The sequence below is a fragment of the Schistocerca piceifrons genome, chromosome 3 (assembly GCF_021461385.2).
Source record: "Schistocerca piceifrons isolate TAMUIC-IGC-003096 chromosome 3, iqSchPice1.1, whole genome shotgun sequence".
Classification (NCBI taxonomy): domain Eukaryota; kingdom Metazoa; phylum Arthropoda; class Insecta; order Orthoptera; family Acrididae; genus Schistocerca; species Schistocerca piceifrons.
Window position 1 is genome coordinate 852,220,488 of NC_060140.1, and position 24,405 is coordinate 852,244,892.

Consider the following 24,405-nt stretch of genomic DNA (forward strand, 5'->3'; position numbering starts at 1 on the left):
TTAAAATGCGGATTATACTCACATATGCTAGTGGTAATTAATTAAAAAATGAAACAATGAATTTCAGGGAGGCAGATGGCAAAACAAGAGGGGACATAAAAATATCCCAGCTTGCTACGTCGCACCCTCTTGTTTTGCCATCTGCCTCCTTAAATTCGTTTTTTTCACTTTTAACTAATAACCATTAATATACGTGACTGTAATCTGCATTTTCATGAAAGAGAAACATTGGCCCTCAGTTTTAAAGAATATAACACAAGATCTAATTTTGTGCTTAGGTTTTTTGTATGCAATTGAATTTATAATTTATTTTGACTGTTCCTGGTTAATACTTTCATTATAGGGTGAAATCAGTGATTGTTTTGTAACTTAAATTCTATTGTTGATGTATAAACAAATATAAATTCTGTTCTAATTATAAACATTTTGAGGAACAACTAATTGTATTCTTAAAAGATCTATTTGGCTCTATTCGAAAAAATGTTAGCAAAGCCAGCCCATAATTAATTCCATAGTAATTAATAGTTTTGTCAAAAGTATTGTTTGCATGACTATATATGTTAATATAATGATTTAAACAAATAATTCAGCCTAACTCTTGCAGTAGAAGAAAATCTTAAAAAGAACCAATATTTCGATGTATTCAGTTAATTTAATGAGTTAAGTTTTAATTGTAATTTCTGTAAATTAGACTTCAAACAATGTGTAGTTTCAGTATCTATTATTGTGAGAATATATAAGGGCCCGATTTTTGGTGCAGAGACAGTTAGTCCACAGTCGAGTTTCAGACAAGAAACCTGTGTTGGTTAGATCAACAACAATGCATCAACTTAACTGTGAAATAAGTGTAACACAATTAGGCCATTTGTTAAAACAATGACAGTGTCTGTTCCATGCATACCTTTTTATTCTTCAAGAAATGTGAACTATATGGTTAGGCTATTATTGCTCGTAGATGTTCAACAGGAAACTATTGTAGCAGTATGTGGATGCTCACCTGCAACCTATTAATGACATTTATCAAAAGTTAAACAATAGTGCACTGGCCATATAACTGTGTATTATTCGGGGGTTGTGAACAGTGAAAGTAAAATACTGTGAAATGCAAATGTGCACCTGTCGGCTACTGTTGTACTTCCACAACCCATTTTTCAGCCAGTGTAGCAAGCAATGCAGTTCGTTGACACCGAAGACAACAAACAAAGAAAAAAGGAAGTCAAACTGCCACAACCTTTGTTATGGTAGCACCCCCCACCCCACACATGCTTTTTTCCATTACCAAATTAACTATTCCTTGTGCCTCAGGATTTGTCCTAACAAACAAATTCCTTATATTAGTCAACTTTTGTCATAACTTTTCTTGTCTCCCCAGTTCTATTCAGTATCTCCTCATTAGTTACTTAATCTACCTGTCTAATCTTCAGCATTCTTCTGTAGCACCCCTTTTCAAAAGCTTTTATTCTGTTGTTGTCTCTTCGGTTTATCATCCACATTTCATTTCTGTGTAAGACTGCACTCCCAATTAATGCTTTCTGAAAAGACTTTCTAAAGTGATCCCTAGACATCAGTAATATTGTGCAATATTATTGATGTTCAACCTACACTTGTAATGTTCGCCTGCTTTATTTCGTCATTGATAATGCTCAGTGTCAACGTACTGCATTGTTATACTGGCTGAAAAAATGGGGGTTTGGAAGATCAACACTGACTACTGTAAATGATGTAACCGACAGTTACACAGTTGCGTTTCACAGTTCTTTACTCCCACTGTTAACAACCCCCCAATATTACACAGATATATGGCGAGGTCACTATTGATAATATTTTATAAGCCTCATTAATAGCTTGCAGGCAGGTACCAGCATACTGCTACAATAGTTTACCATTGAACATCTATGAACAGTAAAAACCTAACCACACAGGTCTTCCAGAATAATACGGTACATGTGACACTATTGAACAGACACTGTCATTATTTTAACACACAGATTATTTGTGTTGCACTAATCCCACTGTTAAGTTAATGTGTTATTGTTACACTAACCGATACAGACTTCCCATCTGAAAATTGGCTGTGGATTGATTGTCTTGGGACCAAAAATCAGGCCTTTATATATCCTCACAACAATAGATACCGAAACTATACATTGTTCGGTGTTTAATTTACACAAATTATAATTAAAGCATAACTAATTCAATTAATGAAATACATATAAAAATTCTTTCTTTTTAATAGTTTCTTCTTCCACAAAGGCTAGGCCAAATTATTTGTATACATAATGAAATTAACTTATATATCTAAAAACAAATGATGAGACTTATCAAACAAAAGCGCTGGCAGGTCGATAGACACACAAACAAACACAAACATACACACAAAATTCAAGCTTTCACAACAAACGGTTGCTTCATCAGGAAAGAGGGAAGGAGAGGGAAAGACGAAAGGATGTAGGTTTTAAGGGAGAGGGTAAGGAGTCATTCCAATCCCGGGAGTGGAAAGACTTACCTTAGGGGGAAAAAAGGACAGGTATACACTCGCTCACACACACATATCCATCCGCACATACACAGACACAAGCAGACATAAGACAGTCACAAACCCAATCATCCCAGCTGCCCCGTTGTAGCTGGTTACCAAGCCCCCACAGAACGTATCTCTGCCTATGTAGATCAACACCTTCAACCCATTACATGCAGTCTCTCCCATCCTTCATCAAAGACACCAACCACTTTCTCGAACGCCTGGAATCCTTACCCAGTCTGTTAACCCCGGAAACCATCCTTCTATCGACCTGCCAGCGCTTTTGTTTGGTAAGTCTCATCATCTTTGTTTTTAGATATATTTTTCCCACGTGGAATGTTTCCATCTATTATATTCATATCATTAATGAAATTAACTGATAGTTATACAAACAATATTTTTGACAAACCAGGTAATTATTTTGGAATTAATCAAGGGCTGGCTTTGCTAATATGTTTTCGAATAGAGCCAAATAAATACTTTAAGAACCTAGTAGTTCTTCTTCCAAATGTTTATAATTAGTACAGAATTTATATTTGTTTATAAGTTAACAATAGAATCTAAGTCATGAAACAATTACTTATTTCACCCTATAACAAAAGATATTAACTAGGAATAGTCAAAATAAATTAGTAAGTTGATTATATACACAAAACTAAGCACAAAATTAGATGTGGTGCTATATTTCTTAATAAAGAGGGCCAACCTTTCTCTTTTATGGAAATGCAGATTATGTTGACAATAAAGGTGCTGGTGCTGCGGTGATTGCTTTACTCTGTTAGAAACAGAAAAAAAGTGGATGAAAAATTGAGTCCAGGAGCATCAAAGACGATTCACAAAAACTGGGAGAATTGAGGTTGAGGTTGAATGGAAAAAGAGATTTATCATAACTTCTTATGTATTGATGTTCCAACATTTAATAAATTACTGGAAAAGGTTATCAACATACATAGGCATCCCCATACAATGGCACTTGCCACCCTCCCTCCCACCCTCTGGAGTATGGTGTATTAAATAATTACAAAATTCTTACACACTTCTGGAAGTGATTTCCCATGATTCTACTAAATTTGTCGTTTAGCCAAATGTAGCACTTCATGGCTGATCGCAATGAGACAATGCTGTGGCTTCAGCTATTGCGGTGTAATCATTTTTTTGTTTTTTTAAGTAACAAAGTAATGTACCTGTTACAAATATTCAGTAGATAACCATGAGTCCCCTGGGGTGTAATGTTTGTTTTGTGTCATCAATAAAAGGTAGTTCTTGTGGAATGATGTATCTGAGAACTCATTTAGATCAAAAATGGCAATTTTAGAGTCTAGCTCCCCCACGCACCCAAGATACATTTCTGCAATGTGAGACCTTAACTTTTCCCGGCAAATTGAATGTTCAAATAACTTATGGGTTTGCTGCCGGGAGATGTTGTTGAACACCACCGATATTTCAACAGGATCACACCCTGCCTTGAGAATGGCAGGGGTTGCTCCTGTCGAAATATCGGAGGTGTTGGACGACGTCACCCGGCAGCAAACCCGTAAGTTATTTGAACATACATTTCTGCAGTGTCCCATATCATCTCCATGATTAAAAAACAAAATGCTATGATGAGAGATTTAATTCTACCAGTTCAGTGTTTATCTATCTATTATGCTATGATATCTTCCCACTGGAAGGTCTTTCAAATACTTCAAACTTACTGGGAAAAATGAAGTGATTGTATGATATTGGTGGCTGGGAGTCCCCATCTAGGGAAGTTCAGCCACCAAGTTGTAAATCCTTTCAGTTGACACCACATTGGGCAACTTGTGTGTCGATGATGATGGCAACAACACAACAACCAGTCCCTGAGTGGAGAAAATCTCCAACACGACCGGGAATCATATCTGGGCCTCCTGCACAGCAGTCAGATGTGCTGACCACTCGGCTAAGGGGGTGGACAGTTTACGGGAGGCAGTTTCAGTCTAAAGTATCTGAGAAATAGTTACGGAAATGTGTCATGCAATAATGCATGCACTAAATGATTATATTCGGCTAGGTAATGTATGCACACACATAAATGTCTGTCTGTAATTTTATTAATAATTTTGCATTTATTAATTTTTTAAAACTTCAGCATTTGTGGCCTTTCCCCATATTTTCTGAACAAGTCTTATGATTCAGTCTTCAACTCTGTGTTTTTGTACTCATCTTCCCTTACATCCCACAATACCAGCAATGATTCGTACATTTTATGCACTCTGGTCAAAGTGCTGCTTGGTCTTGTTTGGAACTCATTTACAACACCATGACAGCAACAAACAGTCAACACACTGATATTCACAGTCTGTAGCATGTGAGAGACTGTCAAGGATACTGTCAATAAGACCTGCAGACGGTACAATATTTCCCAGCAATGCAATATATTTCAGATGTTTTTGATGTTCTCAATATTGTTGCAGAACCTCTCGATATCACCCCTACACATTGATCATTATTGCGTATCAGGAAATATTGCGCAATATTTTGACTATTTGGGGGGAGGGGGGGTGCTTGACAATTAAATTTATATTGCATGTTAAATGTATTTGTCTTTTTCAAAAAGCTTTTCTTGCTTTCGCTAGCCTATGTGTTATATCCTCTTTACTTCTGGCATCATCTGTTACTTCCCTGCCCAAACAGCACAACTTGTCTACTAATAATAGTGCGTCATTTTATAATCTAATTCTCATAGCATTATCTGACTGGGTTTATTTTTCTTGATCTTTGTCTTATAACCTGCAGGGCTTGGACAAAAATATGGAAACACCATGAGAAATGCATGCTTGTACATAAGTGCACATGCTGGCCATGCTTGCAGGTTGTGCTATTATATTTGACAATGAACAGCACCTGTGGTAATGTCCTCAAAATGTTGCAAGTGTGAGTCATGGTTAGAACAATGTCCTCTGTAGTTTAAGATACATGAATTCATATGTGGGAAAACTTGGTGCTTGTACGATGGGTGCATCCATAATTGAGGTAGCCAAAGTGTCTGGAGTTTCAAGAGGCACCGCATACAGAGAAAGCAGTAAAACGTCACCCACTAAGTCATAATGTGGATGAAAGTGTGTGTGTTGACCGATCGTTACAGTTGGTCATTGAAGAGTATTGTGTTGAAAATAAAAGGACAACAGTTGCAAAAGTTGCTGCATATCTGACTGTCACACACATGAACCCTTTCAGCATTCAGCACCAAAACACCACGAAAGGAGCTCCAAGAGCAGGGAATTGAAGGGCAGCCTGGAATCCAAAATCACTCGTAAGTATTGTGAATGCTCGTAACAGGGAAGGTGATGCTGAAGCATAAGACCTGGACTGTGGAGCAGTGGAAGAATGTCATTTGCTTGGATTGGTCTTGTTTCACACTGTTTCCAATTTCTGGCCAAGTTTATGTCCGAAGGCTAAACTGGTGAAGGTTTATTGATGATTTGAGCAGCCGTATTGTGGTGCTCCATGGGCCTGCTTGGTTACTCTGCAGTGTCACATTACTGCCAAGAATTACATTACTATTGTTGTTGATGAGGTTCATCCCATGGTACAGTGTTTGTCCCCAGTGATGATGCTGTGTTCCAAGACAACAGGGTAATGTTCACACAGCTCGCATCATCCAGTACCGGTTTTGTGAGCACGAGGATGAATTGTTGCGTCTCTCCTGACCATCGCTGTCATCAGATCTCAATATTGTTGAGCCTTTGTGATCTACTATTGAGAGAAGTGTGTGAGATAGCTATCCACCTCAATCATCATTATCTGAATTTGCCATTATTTTGCTGGAAGAGTGGTATAAGACTCTTTTGAAACCATACAGGACCTGTATTTATCCATTCTGATATGTGTAGTGTAACATACCACTTTGGTGAAGTGTTGAGTTGTACACCATTTACCAAGCTCATGAATGATGATTGTCACCACAAAAGTTATATTTAAGTAACAAGTTAGTATAGAATGCTGTATGGATTTTTTTCCCCTGAGCTTGTAATCTGCAGTTAAATGGACACAGCCCACCTGCAAGCTAAGTGGGTGATAGAAATGTTATTTCGCTTTGTAGTACCTGCAGTTTGGACAGTTTATTCCATGTTGTCGACTCCTGCGTCAGAGGTACAGCATGCCCCACAGAAGAAAGACATCAGTGACAATCACAATGATGTCACCGACATCTGGAGTTTCTTCGATGTTATTTGTTAGATGTCATTCGAGAGAGAATGAATGTCAGTTACTACTGGGCAAAATTTTGTTTAGCGCATGTAATGATACAGCTCTGTTGTCATAAAGTATTGTATGAGGAGTTCAACTATTGTATCAAATAGTTCAGTATATTCATATTAACGAAGAAGGCCTCTATGTCATTTATTGGAAAGTTGAGATTTATAAGAGTCCTTTTCAACTTTCAGCTCAGAAGAAGTTGCAGCAGGATGTGGTGAAGATTACATTCATGACGACATGCACAGTTATTCTGATTTTGCAGTTCAAACAAATAAGGTCAGAATTACTGATTACCAGCAACTGGAAATTTATCCACGAGTGTATCATGTCCTGTCTCACATGAAATGAGACTGAGTGCAGAACCATAGCATTTCTGCCTTATCGACAAATGTCAACATCTAAAATTATGATGAAGTGCAAAGAAAATTGATATCACTACCATATCAGAATTTTGAGATGATTAGAGTAGTCAATGAGCAGTTATTGAAATCCTTCAGTTACAATTACGACAGAATTGTGGTAGTCCGTGAATCAGAAGATTTTTGTCTGCGACACCAGGGGGATTTAGTTGTGTCAGTCCAATGGTGACTTAACAGCAACCGTTGCGGATTACATCTGCAGCTTGTCAACTGACAGTATTGGCTTCAGCTGTACCCCAGCTTCCAGCCAAACAGCGTCAGTCCTGCAGCTTTCCAGTGGTATCTCAGCCTGACAAACTGTATTCAGTCACCATTGAAATGTCGTTGTCATTGATTGTACTAGTGCGGGGTAAACTGCGAGCAATTTGATAACTGAAGTTTGTATGTGTTGTACAGCGCTGTGTTCAACACTTAAAGTAATAGATCAGGTTTAATTATGAACGTATTTTGCTGTTATTGTATGACAACAGTTACGAGAGATATGGAGTCGAGTGTACCAGAGTGATTTAAAACGTTTAATGCACAATTGAGTACTGATATAAAGAAAGCAAATGCAGATTCGAAAAGGAGCCAAGTGCTTGGTTAGACACTACTAACGTTATTATAAAAAACCCGGTGGATGAACTAACTACTAGAATAGATAGCCAGCATATTAAAATTGAGCTCCTATTTCTGAAATACAAACAATGAATACCAAAATCAAACAACATATAATTGCATCTCACAGAGAACACTTAGAGGTAATTGATAGCTTATCAAAATTAGAATCTACCATTGTAATGATATTGAGGATGTTACGTGTGTGTGTGTGTGTGTGTGTGTGTGTGTGTGTGTCTGAGAGAGAGAGAGAGAGAGAGAGAGGGTGCATTCTACTGACAAAGGCTGTGGCCAAAAGCTATATGTGATTGTCTTTTAATTGTGTCTGCATGCAACTTGATGTGTCTTCTTTATGGCAGATAGTAATTGTCTTTTCCTACATTGTTAATCTCATATACTGTTAATCGGACTTTGCAGTTGAAATATATGAGATCAGGATTATTATGGTGACTGGAAATTTATCCATGAGTGTACCAACATCACATAACATATGAAATAGCACCTCATAAGGAGGGGGTCCCAGTGATGGGATCAACTTTTTGAGACCATCTAAACAGCATTGTAGGTCATGATCCCAGCTATAACATCTTTTAACCATTTACTCTGGTGGGTCCCCCTTTGTGAGTTATTGAAAGGGGGGGGGGGGGGGGGGGGGGGGGGGGGGGGGGGGGGTGGGGGGGAAGGAATTTTGCGTGATGCTCGGTAGCATTGAAAAAGTTGTGTCACATTGACTGTTTGTGTGTGTAATCGATAGGATGAGGCTTTCATGTGCAGAAGGTCATGGGATTGAATCTCGTCAGGTACTTTAAATTTCTTTTATTTTTCAGTTTTTATTGAAATTACTTTGATCATTATTTTTATTCAAGTAATTGGTTTGAATGTAATTTTTTATTTCTATTCCTTTGCCACACCATTTTAATCTCCGTATCAACTTCTTCATTTGCTCTCTTTTTTTTCTTCCTATCATTATTTTTCTGGTAGAAATCTTTGTTCATGTGATTTTAATTAATTTTACATATTAATTTCGATTCAAGTTGTTTTGTTTTATCGCCTTATTTTTCATCCATGTTATTGCATTAATTATTTCTGTTCTTCATTTTGCTTGAATTTTGTTTTACTTATAATCCCTTATTTCATTCAAATCTTCATCTATGTTCATTTGCCCACAGTGCAGCAGGAATTTAGGCTACATTTTAAACGTTTATACAACAATTACCATCCAAAAAATTGCACATCTCCCAACGAAAATACATTTTTGACGCCATTGCACTGTCATTATAAATAGATAATTTCCTCTTTTGTTTTTTAACTGACAGATTAACATTTTCAGGTATTTTAATATTATAATAGACAAATATGAATAAATTCAGATTCACGAGCATTCCAAGTGGAAAAAGAATGATATAAAAGAAAGTACAAATGAAAAACTTCAAATGATGATTAAAATTGTGTGACAAAGAAATAGACATCAAAAATTACATTTAAACCAGTTCATTAAATAAAAATAGTGTTCAAAGTAATTTTGATAAAAAAATTTAAAGCCCCTGACAAGATTTGAATTCACAACTTCAACTCTTGAACACTGTACTCTACCCATTACACCATGCAGCCAGGGTACAAAATTCTTTTTTTTTTTTTAATAGTTATTGAGTGTCACATAATATTCTATTTTTTTCCATTACTCACAAACAAGGGCTTACCAGGATGAATGGCTGCAGGGTGTGATAACTGGGATTATAACATACATCACCATATCGATGGTTCAGAAACTCGATCTAAATGAGGGGACCTCTACTTGTCAGATGAAAGGAAATTGTTTTGAATGCCAACAGTTTTCCTACACCATATTAGGCATGGTAATGTGTTGCATTTGTTGTGTTCCCATATTTTTGCACAACCTCTGTGTTTTCAGGAGACTAACCATTCTCTTCAACTGACCTTCCTAGTCCTTGTCATCAGCAATACTTAAAATTTTAATGTCTCCCTCGTGAACTATAATTCCTTTTCAGGTTTCTCTTTATCTTCCGTGATTGTTTGTTCATTACATGTACTGAATGTCATGGCAGATAGGCTACAGCCCTTGCTCATCCCATCTCTGTTACTGCCTCCATTCCACGTCCTTTGACTCCCACAACTTCTGTTTTGTTTCTGCACTGGGAGCAGAGAGCCTTTAGCTTCCAAAGACTGTATTCCTGTCAACAATGTTGAAAGATTTTTCTAAACTACAAATAATATAAATGTATATTCGACTTTCTTCACTCTGTCTTCTAAGATTAGTCATAGGGTCAAGGTCAGCATTGCCTCTCATGTTCCTGCATTTCTCCAAAACTCAAATTTATCTTCCTCTGGATTGGTTTGCAGTAGTATTTTTTAATTGTGGCATGTTTATGGATGGAGATGATGATGATGATGATGATGATGATGATGATGATGCGAATACAAAATTTGGATGATTCAATGTTTCTTTTTAAATGCACCTTGCAATGTGCCATTACTTTTTGTATTACAAAATGTAACAGAATACATGGCACTTGGTGATAAAAGAATTCCATTGAACTGTGTAATACTCAAACCAAAATATTGTGTATTGTAGAAATATCATTACAGTTTTGCTGTTCTGTCTGCTGAACTACTATACTTTTAAAATTTCTTCCTTTCTTTCAGGCTGTCTAGTTCAGCAATCATATACAGAACGTTTGAAGACAGTCTTGTTTATAACTTAATCTTTTATTAATTATGTGTTTTGCCTTCACATTATCTTATAATGTTTCTTTGAAAACATTTTAAAAACCATAAAACAACACTGTGCTCGACTGAAGCACTCATCAAATTTGGTGTCTGCAGGTTCATCTGATTCGACACATGCTTCAATCTAGCACAAAGCCTTTTTATCATTTTTACAATATTGTAAAAGCAAAATTAAAAGAAAAAGGTATTAAGATAATCTGAACATGCCCAATGAAAATGAAACATGTCATTAATAAAAGATTGAGTTACAACCAAGATTGTTTTTAATTTGAATAATTTACTCTAATTATTTTGTTGTTTACACAATTCATGCACTACAGTATTTACTGTAGTTTTCAATCTGCCTGCTTTTCACATGTAATTTTATGTTGTATTATTCTTAATTACAGGTTTATACAATGCTCTCACATCCGAAGGGTTATGCTCTCATTATAAATAATATACAGTTCCTAGAAAATATTGAACCAGAAAGACGTGGAGCTGAAATTGATGAGAGGAACTTGAAAGACCTTCTGGAAGGTTTAGGGTATGATGTCTCAATCTACAATGACCTGTGTTACAAGGTTAGTTCTATTGTTGAAAGACTTTCTCAACATCATCGAATTACTATTATTGCTACTGGAGCTCCTCCTCCTCCTCCTCCTCCTCCTCTACTACTACTACTACTACTACTACTGCTGCAAATAATAATAATAATAATAATAATAATAATCTTTCAGATGATACAGCAGAGCAATCAGTCATCCTTTTCTTGCAGGTTTTATAAGGCAAATCCAGATTTCTGGTAGTGCCTAGCCATTATCAGTGCACCATTTCATAGTGTCAATTCGTGTTCTAGTACATCAGTTCCCTGTTGTTTGGGCTTCTGTCACCGTTCGTTCAAGAGTTTTTAAAAAAGCTGACAGAAGCCCAAACAACAGGGGACTGATGCACTAGAACATGCATTGATACTATGAAATGGTGCATTAGCCAAAATCTAGATTTGCCGAATAAAACCTGCAAGAAAGGGACAACTGATTGCTGTGCTCCATAATTTGAAAGTTGTATCACAGTCATTGAGTGCACCACGTTCCTAGTGGAAGGTAACCTGATTAATAATAATAATAATAATAATAATAATAATGCTGTTGTTGTTGTTGTTGTTGTTGTTGTTGCTGCTGCTGCTGCTGCTTATTTTTTGTCATTCTCATCTTCCATTACCTACTTCTACCATACTTCTAGCATACTTGTTCTACTTACATTCAATAATGTGCTATGGCATAGTATTCTGCAGTGACATGCCAGTATTGAAAAAATATTCACTGCTCAGAAAAGAACAGTTTGAATAATGTGCTGAATGTAACTGAAACTCATACACAATCTTTAATCTGATTTGATTTATTCATCCAGGCACTATTTCACAATGATATGTGATTTGTCATCATGCTGCTGCTGCTGTACTGTCGCTGTTGCTGTTGCTGTTGTGGTCTTCAGTCCTAAGACTGGTTTCATGGAACTCAAATCTTTATCAAGTGCTGAATATGTCGCTAAATATGTATTCACTTTGCTTGACATAAGGTGTCAGGTATTCTGCCAGATTTCCACCAGAATACTCGACACCTGAAGATGTCAACAGACTGCCAGCAAAGTCAACAATTATATTAACTTTCCTGTCCACAAGTGATTTATTGACACATTCCAGGTTCAACCCATCATCAGATGTAACTCTGCATGCTAGTCTATCCTGTGCAATTTGCTTATGATCATCTTATATTCCCCATTCAATTCCCCACTTTTGTTCAACTGCTCTTCCAAGTACTTTACTGCCTCTGACAGAAACACAATGCCATCAGAAAACCTTAAAAGTTTTTATTTCTTCTCCCTGAATTTTAATTTCTTCTCAAAATTCCTCTTTGGCTTCCTTTACTACTTGTTCAATGTACAGATTGAATAACACTGCAATGTACAGATTGAATAACACCGGGGAGAGGCTACACTATGACTCACTCGCTTGTCAGTTACTGCTTTCCTTTCATACCCTTTGGTTCTCATAACTGACTTCTTTACAAGCTGTGTATAATCTTTTGCATCCGGCATTTTACCCCTGCTTGCTTCAGAATTTCAAAGAGTGTATTCCAGTCAACATTGTCAAGTCTGCAGATGCTGTTGGTCCACACACAACAGTGCATGATACCAGCTTGTTCCAAAAATTCATGCGCGAAAATGCTCATTTTTCAGGGAGTCATATCTCGGGTTTATTGCTCACAGAGATAAGGGACAAGTGTTTTGAATATCCCTATGCCTAGTGACCATTTGTATACCTGTCAAAAGAATTGGCATATTGAGGCAGCTTATAAAAGCACCATTTGTTCATGGACAGTTCATGAGAAAATCCCAAAAAAACCATGATTTTTGGCACAAAAAATACCAGTCGTGGGGATGCTCACTTCTACATCTTCTACACATGTCAGTGTGTCAAAATTTTTGCTTTATGTTCTTAAGATGATATTCCTGGGAACTTCAAAAAAATTTTCAATATCATTATGCTTTACTGAAATCCAGAAGTTACTTATACACATAATCGCTGGTCTGCGGTGTAAAAATAGTTTTAACTGATGTAGTGAACACATGGTGAGGCATTTAGGGTCATCAAAAGTGTTCTGGGGCCATGAAACTATATTTTTACATACGTATATGGATATGGTGTCTGTTCTTTCAGACACACCCGAAGGAACAGACACCGTTAGTGACCTGTAGCCGTCTAGAATGAAATTAGAATTATATATTAATACCTTCAGCTGCTGATGGGCATTGATATACCGGTATATCACCGGGGACAGGTGAAAATGTGTGCCCCAACCGGGACTCGAAGGAGATCCCGGGTTCGAGTCCTGATCGGGCACACATTTTCACCTGTCCCCGTTGATATATATCAATGCCCGTCAGCAGCTGAAGTTATTAATATATAATTCTAATTTCAAACTATATTTTTAGTCTGCATTTTTTCAACAATAAGACTTTGTCATACTACCTCCGTGATGGGCACTCAAATTTATGTAAATATGCCAAAATGGTACTGCAGTGATGAAAATTGGGTTCAAAATGGTTTTATCATGCCTGAAAAGAACTTAAAGAGACTGCCGAAAGTTATGTAAAACTGGATATTCAGTAAAATATTTCTAGTAACATCTTACTCTTGTAAGGTACAAATCATAAGTCGGGCATTTTCGATGAACTGTGATCGATGAGCAAAGTATCCAGAATAAATGTAAAGCAAACAATTTTGTGTTAACCTTATGTTCTGTTCTTATTTGTTTTTTATATGAGCTGAAGTATATAAATGTGTCAAAGTATATAAATAAAGTTTCAAAACTTTACTGACCTATAGACTTCATTTCTTGACAAGCAGCACACCGTGGTATAACAGGGAAAAGAAGGGAACCAGTGGAAAATGCTCCTGTCAGAGCACAAGAAAGGCAAATATGTTCCTCTTTATTAAAGGACTCTGACTGAAATGTGAAGTACCAGGCACCCCAGTCCCAAACATACACATGCTTTTTTGTACTGGAAGAGTGTAGTAGCAGAGAGAGAGCAGGGGGAGAGGGAGGGGGGGGGAGTGCCAGTAGGAGAGAGAGAGAGAGAGAGAGAGAGAGAGAGAGAGAGAGAGAGAGTGAGTGAGTGATGGAACCTAAAGAGAGAGGTGATATTGACAGTCAATCAGTGGCAGTGGGAGAAACGGAGAGAGAGAAATGGATATAGAAGCAGTGGGAGCAAAAGAGAGAGGCGAGAGTCATAATGAAAAATACGGATGAGTGAAGATGATAAATAGGCTTGGGGGGCCACACCCTTCCAGATGGCAAACTTTAACACTTATATATAGAGATACAGTGGCAGTGGGACGCACTATAAATCATTGGAAGAAAAAGGAAACGGTGGGAGAGAGACATATACAGATAGTGGCAGTGAGAGGGAGATGCAGAGTGTGAAAGCCTAACTACAAAAAAAGTACTGAATAAAATGACTCAGAATGTTCTGTGTTAAAAGAGTGTGAATACAGTCGCGTGCCAAAACTTTTGGTGAGGAAGGCAGAATGAGCATCGAAGCAGCTGGTTCCTCATTCTTCTGTCACTCTGTTAAAGAGAAATATATTCACCTCTTTATGTTCCAACACGAGCATTTTTCCACTAGTAAATGTAGTTTTACCATTTTCAACCTATTTTATATGCCATAAGGTCAGAATTGCTTTGCTTGTTTGTTTATTTGTCTGGAATCCAAACTAATCTTCCCTGCGATCAGCTTCTGCAAAGTTTTTTTCCATTCTTCTGCACATGATTTGCATTTGTGTGCACGTGCATGTGTTCCCTTGCGAACGAGGACTATTTTGTCTGAAAGCTTAAATGGTTAGCTGTCTTTCCATTGTGCCTGTCTGCAACTCAGCACCTTCTCTATGTAGTACATAGCAATCTATCATTTTCATAATACTGTCACTTTGTGGATTGTGTTAATCTTCTAATAGACAGTAAATGACGGTATCACCTGCAGACTCAAATTGTCTCCCAAGTCATTTGTATAGATCAGGAACAGCAGAGGGCTACAGAACTTCTTTGGGGAAAGCCTGATATCACTTCTTTTCCACTCGATGGCTTTCACCAGTTACTGTGAACTGTGACCATTGTGACAGAAAATCAGTCATACAGCTGTTATGATACTCCATAGATAAGCAAATTGATTGGAAGCTGTTTGTGAGGTACAGTGTCAAAAACCTTCTGGAAATTGGAAATATAGAATCAACTTGAAATCCTCTGGTGGTAGCATTCATTACTTCGTGTAAATAAAGGGCCAGCTGTGTTTTACAAGAACGATATTTTCTGAACGTGTGCTGACTGTGTCAACAGATTGTTTTCTTCGAGTATTCCATAATATTTGAGCACAGTGTATGTTCCAAAATCCTACAGCTGATCTATGTCAATGATATGTGTCTGTAATTCAACATATTATTACATTATTTTTATTATGACTACTGTGTACCATTTTAACCCATTATACTCACCAGGACCACAGGCGCTCCATCTCTCGAACAGAAAATCTATATTTAATTCAAAGTTCATCAGTGTATAGTGTTCTAATTGAAACCTATATAATTTGCTTGTTAACTAATCCCTCATCTCTTGATAAATCACAAAATTCCTTCTTTTCATTTTTAGGAAATGGAAAGAAAAATAGAAGAATTTACGAAGCTGGAAGGCCATAAATCGGTGGATTCTTGTGTCGTTGCTGTAATGAGTCACGGTCGTGCAGGTCCTCTCGCAAACTCTACCAGTATCATCTGCTATGATGGGGGCCTGCGGGATGTCGAATGGGTGATTAGCAAATTTGACAATGCTAGCTGCCCGAACTTGCAAGGAAAACCAAAAATATTCTTTTTCCAGACCTGTCGGTAAGTTTTGTTGCTTATATTTTTACACCTTGTATGACAGAACATTCAGCCTTTTTCCCCAAAAGAGTTAATAATTTGTTTTGTGACTCTAATTTAATCTCATCATTGTTTTTTAATATAATTTTTCATGTATTAATCTTCATTAATTGTCAGACTATAGTGCAAATTATTTTTGGCAGAGGAAATTGCACTGATATAGGAGTGCCATCTCCACCTCTACCTAAGGAAATCCGCACATACACAGATGGAAGAGTGCAGAATACAATACGGAAAGTCTCAGATATGCTCATTGCTTTCTCTACTATCCCTGGTGTGTGCTAATTACATAAAATTTTTGTATGTATATACTCTGTGTGGTAGAGATTGCTGATCATTATCAAAATTTCTGAAATTCAATTTACAGGTTATGCATCCCATCGAGATAAGTATCTTGGAACATGGTATATACAGACGATATGTCAGGTGTTCATGGAACATGCCTGGAATACAGACATCGAAGATATGCTGAAGATTGTAAGTACATGAACACCAGTAAATTTGTGTTTCAGTACAGAGTGCTAAATCTGATGAGAGATATAAGTCTTGAAAAACATAAACTGTGTAAACAGTGCTTCATAGCTTTCAGCAATTTAAAGAATGTCACATTCAGTTTTTTTGTGGCATAAGGAATTGTCTACCTGTATTACATTTCAAGCATTCCACTTGTGTGGCTACATGCATTAAAGAATGTCATTCGCAAACACATTGTGCTGACATGTAAAAATTTAGTCATCATATTTTATAATAATTATTAAACTAATTTGTTCCATAAGACTATCTTCCGGTCAGCAAAAACAGTATGATACCATTTGATTACAAGATTCAGATGACAAGATTATGATGACAAAATGTCAAAAAATATGGAACAGACATCTGATACCATACAGATGTTTGACATATAGATATATCAATAGCACATATGAAAGTTGTATAACCAGTCGGTAACATATATCACAATTGTTGTTTCGTCGCTATCAATGAACATTTATCAATTAAACAACCATTGGTTATAACTCCTGATGACGGTGATAGTGTCACAGCCATCGAAGGCTCAAGAATTTATTGTTGGTGTGCAAACTGTGCATGCACAAGCCCACACACACAAGCGCACGTGCACACACACACACACACACACACACACACACACACACACCATAAGCAAGCAAATGCCACACACACATGACTGCCATGTCCGGCCACTCCAGCCAGAATTATGACTGGAATGGGCAAAGATGGCAGTCATGCTTGTTTTTCTTTCCTGAAGAAGGCTTTGGCAAAAAGCTTGTAAGCAGCAGTCTTTTCATCATGCCTCTCTGATACTAAGTTTGTGATCTTTATGGTGAGCAGGATTGGTCTTTTTTCCTAAATATTGTAAATCTGCAGTTGCTTTTGTCAGTAGCTCCCAATCATGTAGAAGTTGTGCCACAAATTTCTTGTCTCCCCAAGTCTATTCGATACCTCCTCATTAGTTACAGGATTTACCCATCTAATCTTCAGCATTATTTGTATCACCACATTTCAAATGCTTGTTTTCTCTTCTTGTCTAAATTGTTTATCATCCATGTTCCACTTCCATACATGGCTACACTCCAGACAAATGCCTTCAGAAAAGGCTTAAGTCTCTATTTGTTGTTAACAAATTTCTCTTCTTCAGAAACACTTTTATTGCCTTTGCCAGTCTACATTTTATATCCTCTCTACTTTGGCCATCATCAGCTATTGTGCTGCCCCTAAAATAAAATCTATCTACTAATTTAAGTGTCTCACTTCTTAATCTAATTCACTCAGTATCATCTGATTTAATATGACTACATTCCATTATCCTTGCAGTGCTTTTGTTGATGTTCATTTTATATCCTCCTTTCAAGACACTGTCCATTCTGTTCAACTGCTCTTCCAAGTCCTTTATTGTATCTGACAGAATTACGTCATCAGCAAACCTCAAAGTTTTTATTTCTTCTTCCTAAACTTTAATTCCCGCTCCAAATTTCTTTGGTTTTCCTTACTGCTTACTCAATGTATGAATTGAATAACGTCAAATATAGGCTCTTACCCTGTCTCCCTTCCCAAACACTGCTTCCTCAACTCTTATAACTGCTGTCTAGTTTCCATAAAAGTTGTAAATAGCCTTTTGTACCCTCTAGTTTGCTCCTGCTATCTTCTAAGTTTCAAAGAGTATTGCAGTCAACATTGTCAAAAGCTTTCTCTAAGTCTACGTTACATTCCATCCTTGATTTTCTGTTGTTTGATTATACTATGAATGTAGGTTTGCCTTTCCTTAACCTGTGTTCTAAGATAAGTCGTAGTGTCAGTATTGCCTTGTGTGTTCCTACATTTCTCTGAAATCAAAACTGTGTTCTGTCAAATTCTTCTTGCTGTATCATATCTCCCACCTCATCTTCATCTACATCCTCTTCCATTTCTATAATACTGCCTTCAAGTTCATCTGTCTTCCCTAGACCCGCTATAGACTCTTTCCGTCTTGCAGCTTTCCCTTCTTTGCTTAGTACTGGTTTTGCATTTGAGATATTTATACAACTGCTTCTCTTTTGGTGGGAAAGCCTGCGTGCCTCAGCAATACAGATAGCTGTACCATAGCTGGAACCACAACAGAGGGTTGTATGTTGAGAGGCCAAACAAACATGAGGTTCCTGAAGAGGTGCTGCAGCTGTTTCAGTAGCATTCGGGAGGACGACGGTTCAATCCCGTGTCCGGCCATCCTGATTTAGGTTTTCCGTGATTTCCCTAAATCATTCCAGGCAAATGCTGGGATGGTTCCTCTGGAAAGGGCACGGCCGAGTTCCTTCCCTAATCCGATGAGACCGATGACCACGCTGTCTGGTCTCCTTCCCCAACCAACCAACCAACCTGTTTCAGTAGCTGCAGGAGCAACAGTCTGGATGATTGACTGATCTGGCCTTGTAACATCAACCAAAATGGCCTTGCTGCACTGATACTACAAATGGCTGAAAGCAAGGGGAAAGTACAGCCATAACTTTTCCCAAGGGCATGTAGTTCTACTGTATGGTTAAGTGATGATGGCATCTTCTTGGGTAAAATGTTCCAGAGGTAAAATATGCCCCCATTTGGATTTTCAGGTGGGGCTACTCAGGAGGATGTTGTCATCAGGTCAGATAAAACTGGCATTCTATGGGATCAAGTGTGGAATGTTAGATTGTTTAGTCGGGCATGTATGTTACAAAATTTAAAAAGGGGAATTGATAGGTTGAAGACACATACATTGAGAATTAGTGAAGTTCAGTGGCAGGAGGAACAGTAGTTCAGTGGCAGGAGGAACAGAAGTTCAGTGGCAGGAGGAACAGTACTTCTGGTCAGGTAAATGCAGGGTTATAAGTACAAAATCAGATGCAGGAGTAGGTTCAATAATGGGTAACAAAATAGGAACATGGGAAAGCTACTACAAACAGCGTAGTGAATACATTATTGTAGACAAGAGCGGTGTGAAGCCCACACGTACTGTATTAATACAAATTTACAAGCAAGTTAGCTTCACAGATGAAGAATAGATTGAAGAAACATACGATGAGATAAAAGAAATTATTCAGATAGTTAAGGAAAACATAAATTTATTTGTGATGGAGGGCTGGAACTCAATAGTAGGAAAAGGAAGAGCAGGAAAAATAGTAGGTGAGTATAGACTGGGAAAGGAATGAAATAGGAAGCCGCCTGATAGAATTTTGCACAGAGCATAATTTAATCATCGCTATCATTTGGTTTACGAATCATGGAAGAAGGTTGTGTGTGGAAGAGACCTGGAGACAGCAGAAGGTTTCAGGCTAATTATAAAAGGGTAAAACAGATTTCAGAACCAGATTTTATATTACAAGTCATTTGTAAGGCAGATGTGAAGTCTGGCCACAATTTATTGGTTATGAAGTTTAAATTAAAAATGAAGAAATTCCAAAAAGATAGGAAATTAATGAGATGGACCTGGATAAGTTGAAAGAACTAGGGGTGTTGAGAGTTTCAGAGGGAGCATTAGGCTGCAGTTGACTATAACAGGTGAGAGGAATATAGTAGGAGATGAATGGGTGGTGTTAAGAGATGAAATAGTGAAGACAGCAGAGGTTCAAATAGGTAAAAAGACAAGGCCTGCTAGAAATCCTGGGATAACAATGGAGGTACGGAATTTAACTGATGAAAGGAGAAAATATAAAAATGGAGCAGGTGAAAGGGAATACAAACATCTAAGAAATGAGGTTGACAGGAAGTGCAAAATTGCTAAGCAAGAATGGGTAGAGGACAGATGTAAGGATTTAGAAGCATATTTCACTAGGCCAAAAATAGATACTACCTACAGGAAAATTTAAGACTTTTGTAGAAAAGAGAAGTAGCTGTTCGAAAACCAGATGCTCAGATGGGAAACCCACTATCTCTTTGTTAAAGTAGCTGTTTCTTTAGCAGATATTAGGTGGATGGAAAGTAACATTTTTTACAGTGGATTTAAACAGATAAATTATTAACAAGTTTTTATTTTTAATCAGTGACATAATCACCCTCATTATGAACAACCTTTTGCCATGAAATGTGTTCACAGTTTCAAATGTGGACAACCATCAGCTGTATAATGGAATGACATGCTGGAATGGGTGTAGCAGCTCACCTACTTTTATTCTTCATTTGTTGTCCTTGGTGTCGATGTACTGGCTGAAAAAATAGGGGGTAGACATGCAGTACTGTCTACCGTAAATGATGTAGCTAACAGATGCACAGTTGCGTTTCAGTCTTTTACTTTCACTTTTCACAACCCCCCCCCCCCCCCCCCCCCCAATAATACACAATTACATATGACCAGTGCACTATTGTTCTAACTTCCCATAAGCCTCATTAATAGTTAGCAGGTGAACATCCACATACTGCTACAAGAGTTTCCTGTTGAACATCAGTGAGCAGTAAAAACATAACCACATAATTCACAGCTCTTTTGGAATAATCAGGTAGGACTGGAGCAGACACTGTCATTGCTTTAACACAGGGCCTAGTTGTGTTACACTTATTTCACTGTTAAGTTGATGGATTGTTGTCATTCTAACCAACATAGGTTCCTCGTCTGAAACTCAGCCATGATCTGACTGTCGGACCCTTATATATCATCACAATAATTGGTACTTAAACTACAAATTGTTTGAAGTTAAATTTACAGAAATTACAATTAAAACTTAACTTACTGGTTCTTTTTAACAGTTTCTTCTACTACAAGGGTTAAGCAGAATTATTTGTGTAAATGATGAAATTAACAAATATAGTTATGTAAACAATACTTTTGACAAAACTGTTAATTATCTTGGAATTAATTAAGGGCTGGCTTTGCTAACATGTTTATGAATAGAGCCAAATAAATACTTTAAGAATACTACTAGTTCGTCTTCCATTCATTCATAATTATTATAGAATTTACATTTGTTTATAAGTCAACAATAGAGTTTAAGTTACGAAACAATTACTGATTTCACCCTATAATAAAAGATACCAACTAGGAACACTTGAAATAAATTAGAAAATCAATTACATACATAAAACTAAGCACAGAATTAGATCTGGTGTTATATTCTTTAAAACTGAGGGCCAGTCTTTCTCTTTTATGAAAATGCAGATTATATTAACGTATGTTAATGGTAAATTGTTAAACATGAAAAACTGAATTTTAAGGAGGCATATGGCAGAAGAACAGGGGAAGTAAAAATATCCCAGCTTGCTTCGTCACACAGGACTCTAAGTCAGATTTCCCACTTATCGCGAGCAGTCGCCGTACCGTTAGGCTAACTTAGCATGACTCACAGCCCGACCCCAACTTCCGTATGTTGTCAACCATACGTCTACAACCTGCACTCGTACATCTACCATCAGGGTGGAGATTCTTCTGCAAAAGCTGGAATTCTCAGGAATTACATTTTACCTGCAATAATCAGGGCAATCTCAGGGAATTCTGCATTTTTAACATTTTTTAAACTTAATTTTATTGAGTTTCATAAATGCCAAATTTTATAATACTTAATGTTTCAAAGTGTGTTAATTGTATGACTATTATTTCCTTTAAATTATCGATGTTTAAATACTGCAGTTAAACTACTGCTAATGTGTGGTACATAGCTCAACTGAGAACAAACAGACGTCGTCATTGTGGTATGCTGCTGCTGCTCTGTCCCCCCCCCTCCCCCCTTTCCTTGGTGCACTCACCATTAATTTATCAGGAGCTTCGTGACACCATCTCCCTCCTCACACCTGGAATTCACAGGGAATTTGTGTTTTCCAAGTTCAAGTAGCACCCTGATTATGTATATTCCTGTATAGGGGAGGCATTTTAATTGAAAGTCGCTTGCCCTGTGTCAGTGGATAAAGTGCCTGTGTTGTTCAGAAGTATGATGCAATGTTCCTTTGGACATACATATATGTCGGAAGGGACAGACCCTGCAGCGACTACAACCTTTATGAAATACATGAAATTTGTTCACCGTTACAACTATTGAACAACCATCAGCTGTATAATGGAATGATGACAATGAAAATTTGTTCTGGGCCGGTACTCAAACCTGGATTTCTCACTTACCACGAACGATCACCTTACCGTAGGCTGTCCTAGCATCACTCACAGCCAGACCCAAGTTTGGTGAGGTAATATCCTCCAATCCAACTCATTAATTTTTTCCAGGGTTCATCTTGCACAGTGCGGTCTTGCATTAGTGTGTTGCAGAATAATGCCTTTTGTGTTGACACTTGCTGGGCACTTTTCACTTAAAATTAATTTACCTGATGCAGCTGTTCTCAGTAGAAGTCTGCATTCACATTTTGTCCACATTTCAGAAGTTCAAACTAAATTACCTTGTAAATACTCCACCAAATACATAAAAGTGCCTTTTTGGGATGTAAACCTGGCTCAGCCATTGTGGTGTAATAAGGAAGTAGTTAATAAGCAGAGATATTTCTTTTTCTTGTGAAAAAAATTTATTAATCGTTATTCTTTATAGTAAACAGGTCGTAATATTTTTATCTTCTTATGATCTCACAGATGAGATTATGCATGATTTACTCTTCAAAATGGAAAAGAGGCACTCTTTGGTGCAATATACTCAAAGTGATACCTTTATTTTTTTAATATGACAAAAGTTCGCCTCATCTTTGATCACTCTGCTTTTATCTAGGCTTAATGAGGGAGAAATAATAGTGTTATTGTTGTGATTTTATGTTGTAAGCCTTATTTTAAAATATAGTGTACTGAGATTCAAGAAGAATTGTGGACTACTTATTTGATAATTGGACCTGTTGCTTCGGATATGAGTTCACACGTGGTGAGAAAGAAAAGGAAAAACAACAAGAGGTCATACAGATATCTGTATCACTATGTTTACATCTTCTTCTTCTTCTTCTTCTTCTTCTTCTTCCATTGGCACTACATTCCAGGATGGGACTTGGCTTCCTCAGTAATTTTCTGTCATTCCTCTCTGGACTTTGCTGTGAACCTCCAGTTATGGCAACCGACTGGCAGTGTCCTCTCCTACCTCAGCACTCCATCTCAACCTAGGACATCCTCTTGCTCTTCTTCCTCCAGGTTCACTGCAGCAGGCTTTCCTTGCAGGATCTGTCTCATTGAGTTGCATTACATGTCCAGCCTATCTCAGTCTGCACATCTTTATGAACTTTACCACATCATCCTCCTTGTAGCAATCATAAAGTTTGTCATTTCTTCACCTTCTCCAGATCCCATTTTCATATACAGGTCCAAAAATCCTCCTCAATATACTTCTTTCATGTGATCTCTGTTTGTTTTCACACTGTTTCATAATTGTCCAGGTTTCTAAGCCATAAGTAAGTAGTGGGCATATCAGCGTTTTGTAAAGCCAGCACTAAGTCCCTCTTGATATAAGCTTGGATTTAAAATATCGCAACATTCCAAAGTAGCATTGGTTAGAAGCACTTATGCGAGCCATGATTTCAGTGAAGGTGGTGCCATTTGCTTCTATCTTTGAGCCCAGATAGGTGAAACATTCCACTCACTCAAATGTCATTCCATCAAGGGTTATTGTGGGCTGCAAGGGTTGATTAGTGCCATTACACATATACTTTGTCTTTCCTTCATTAATTTTCAGGTGCATCTTCTCTGCACTCAGTTTTAGAGCCAAAAATGCGCTTTGTAGATCTGTAAGTGTTCCGCTCATTAATTCCAAGTCATCTGCATATCTCAGCAATTGTACAGACTTATAGTAGATAGTTCCTCTTGTCTGGCTACCTGATTCGTGTACGACTTTTTCAAGCACCAGGTTGAAAAGTGGGCAGGAAAGCCCATCTCTTTGCCTTAGTCCAGTTCAAGTGAGAAACTGAGGTGATTGCCTGGACTGCACTCTCCTGGTACACTGGGAATACTTTAGGGTGACCTCTATTTAATGCACCAGTTTTCCAGGCACTCGAAATTCCCGCATTGCCTCATA

At 37.5% G+C, this 24,405-nt stretch overlaps 1 protein-coding gene across 3 annotated transcripts in view; it reads left to right on the forward strand.

Moving 5' to 3' along the window:
* The window catches only part of LOC124789691 (caspase-2), a 76,705-nt gene that overhangs the window by 45,557 nt on the left and 6,743 nt on the right, over positions 1–24,405 (forward strand). For all 3 annotated transcript variants that reach the window (XM_047257130.1, XM_047257131.1, XM_047257132.1), the window contains 4 exons: positions 10,896–11,069; positions 15,690–15,922; positions 16,102–16,232; positions 16,326–16,435. In XM_047257130.1, coding sequence (XP_047113086.1) covers positions 10,896–11,069; positions 15,690–15,922; positions 16,102–16,232; positions 16,326–16,435 — 648 coding nt within the window. The remainder of the gene's footprint in view (positions 1–10,895; positions 11,070–15,689; positions 15,923–16,101; positions 16,233–16,325; positions 16,436–24,405) is intronic.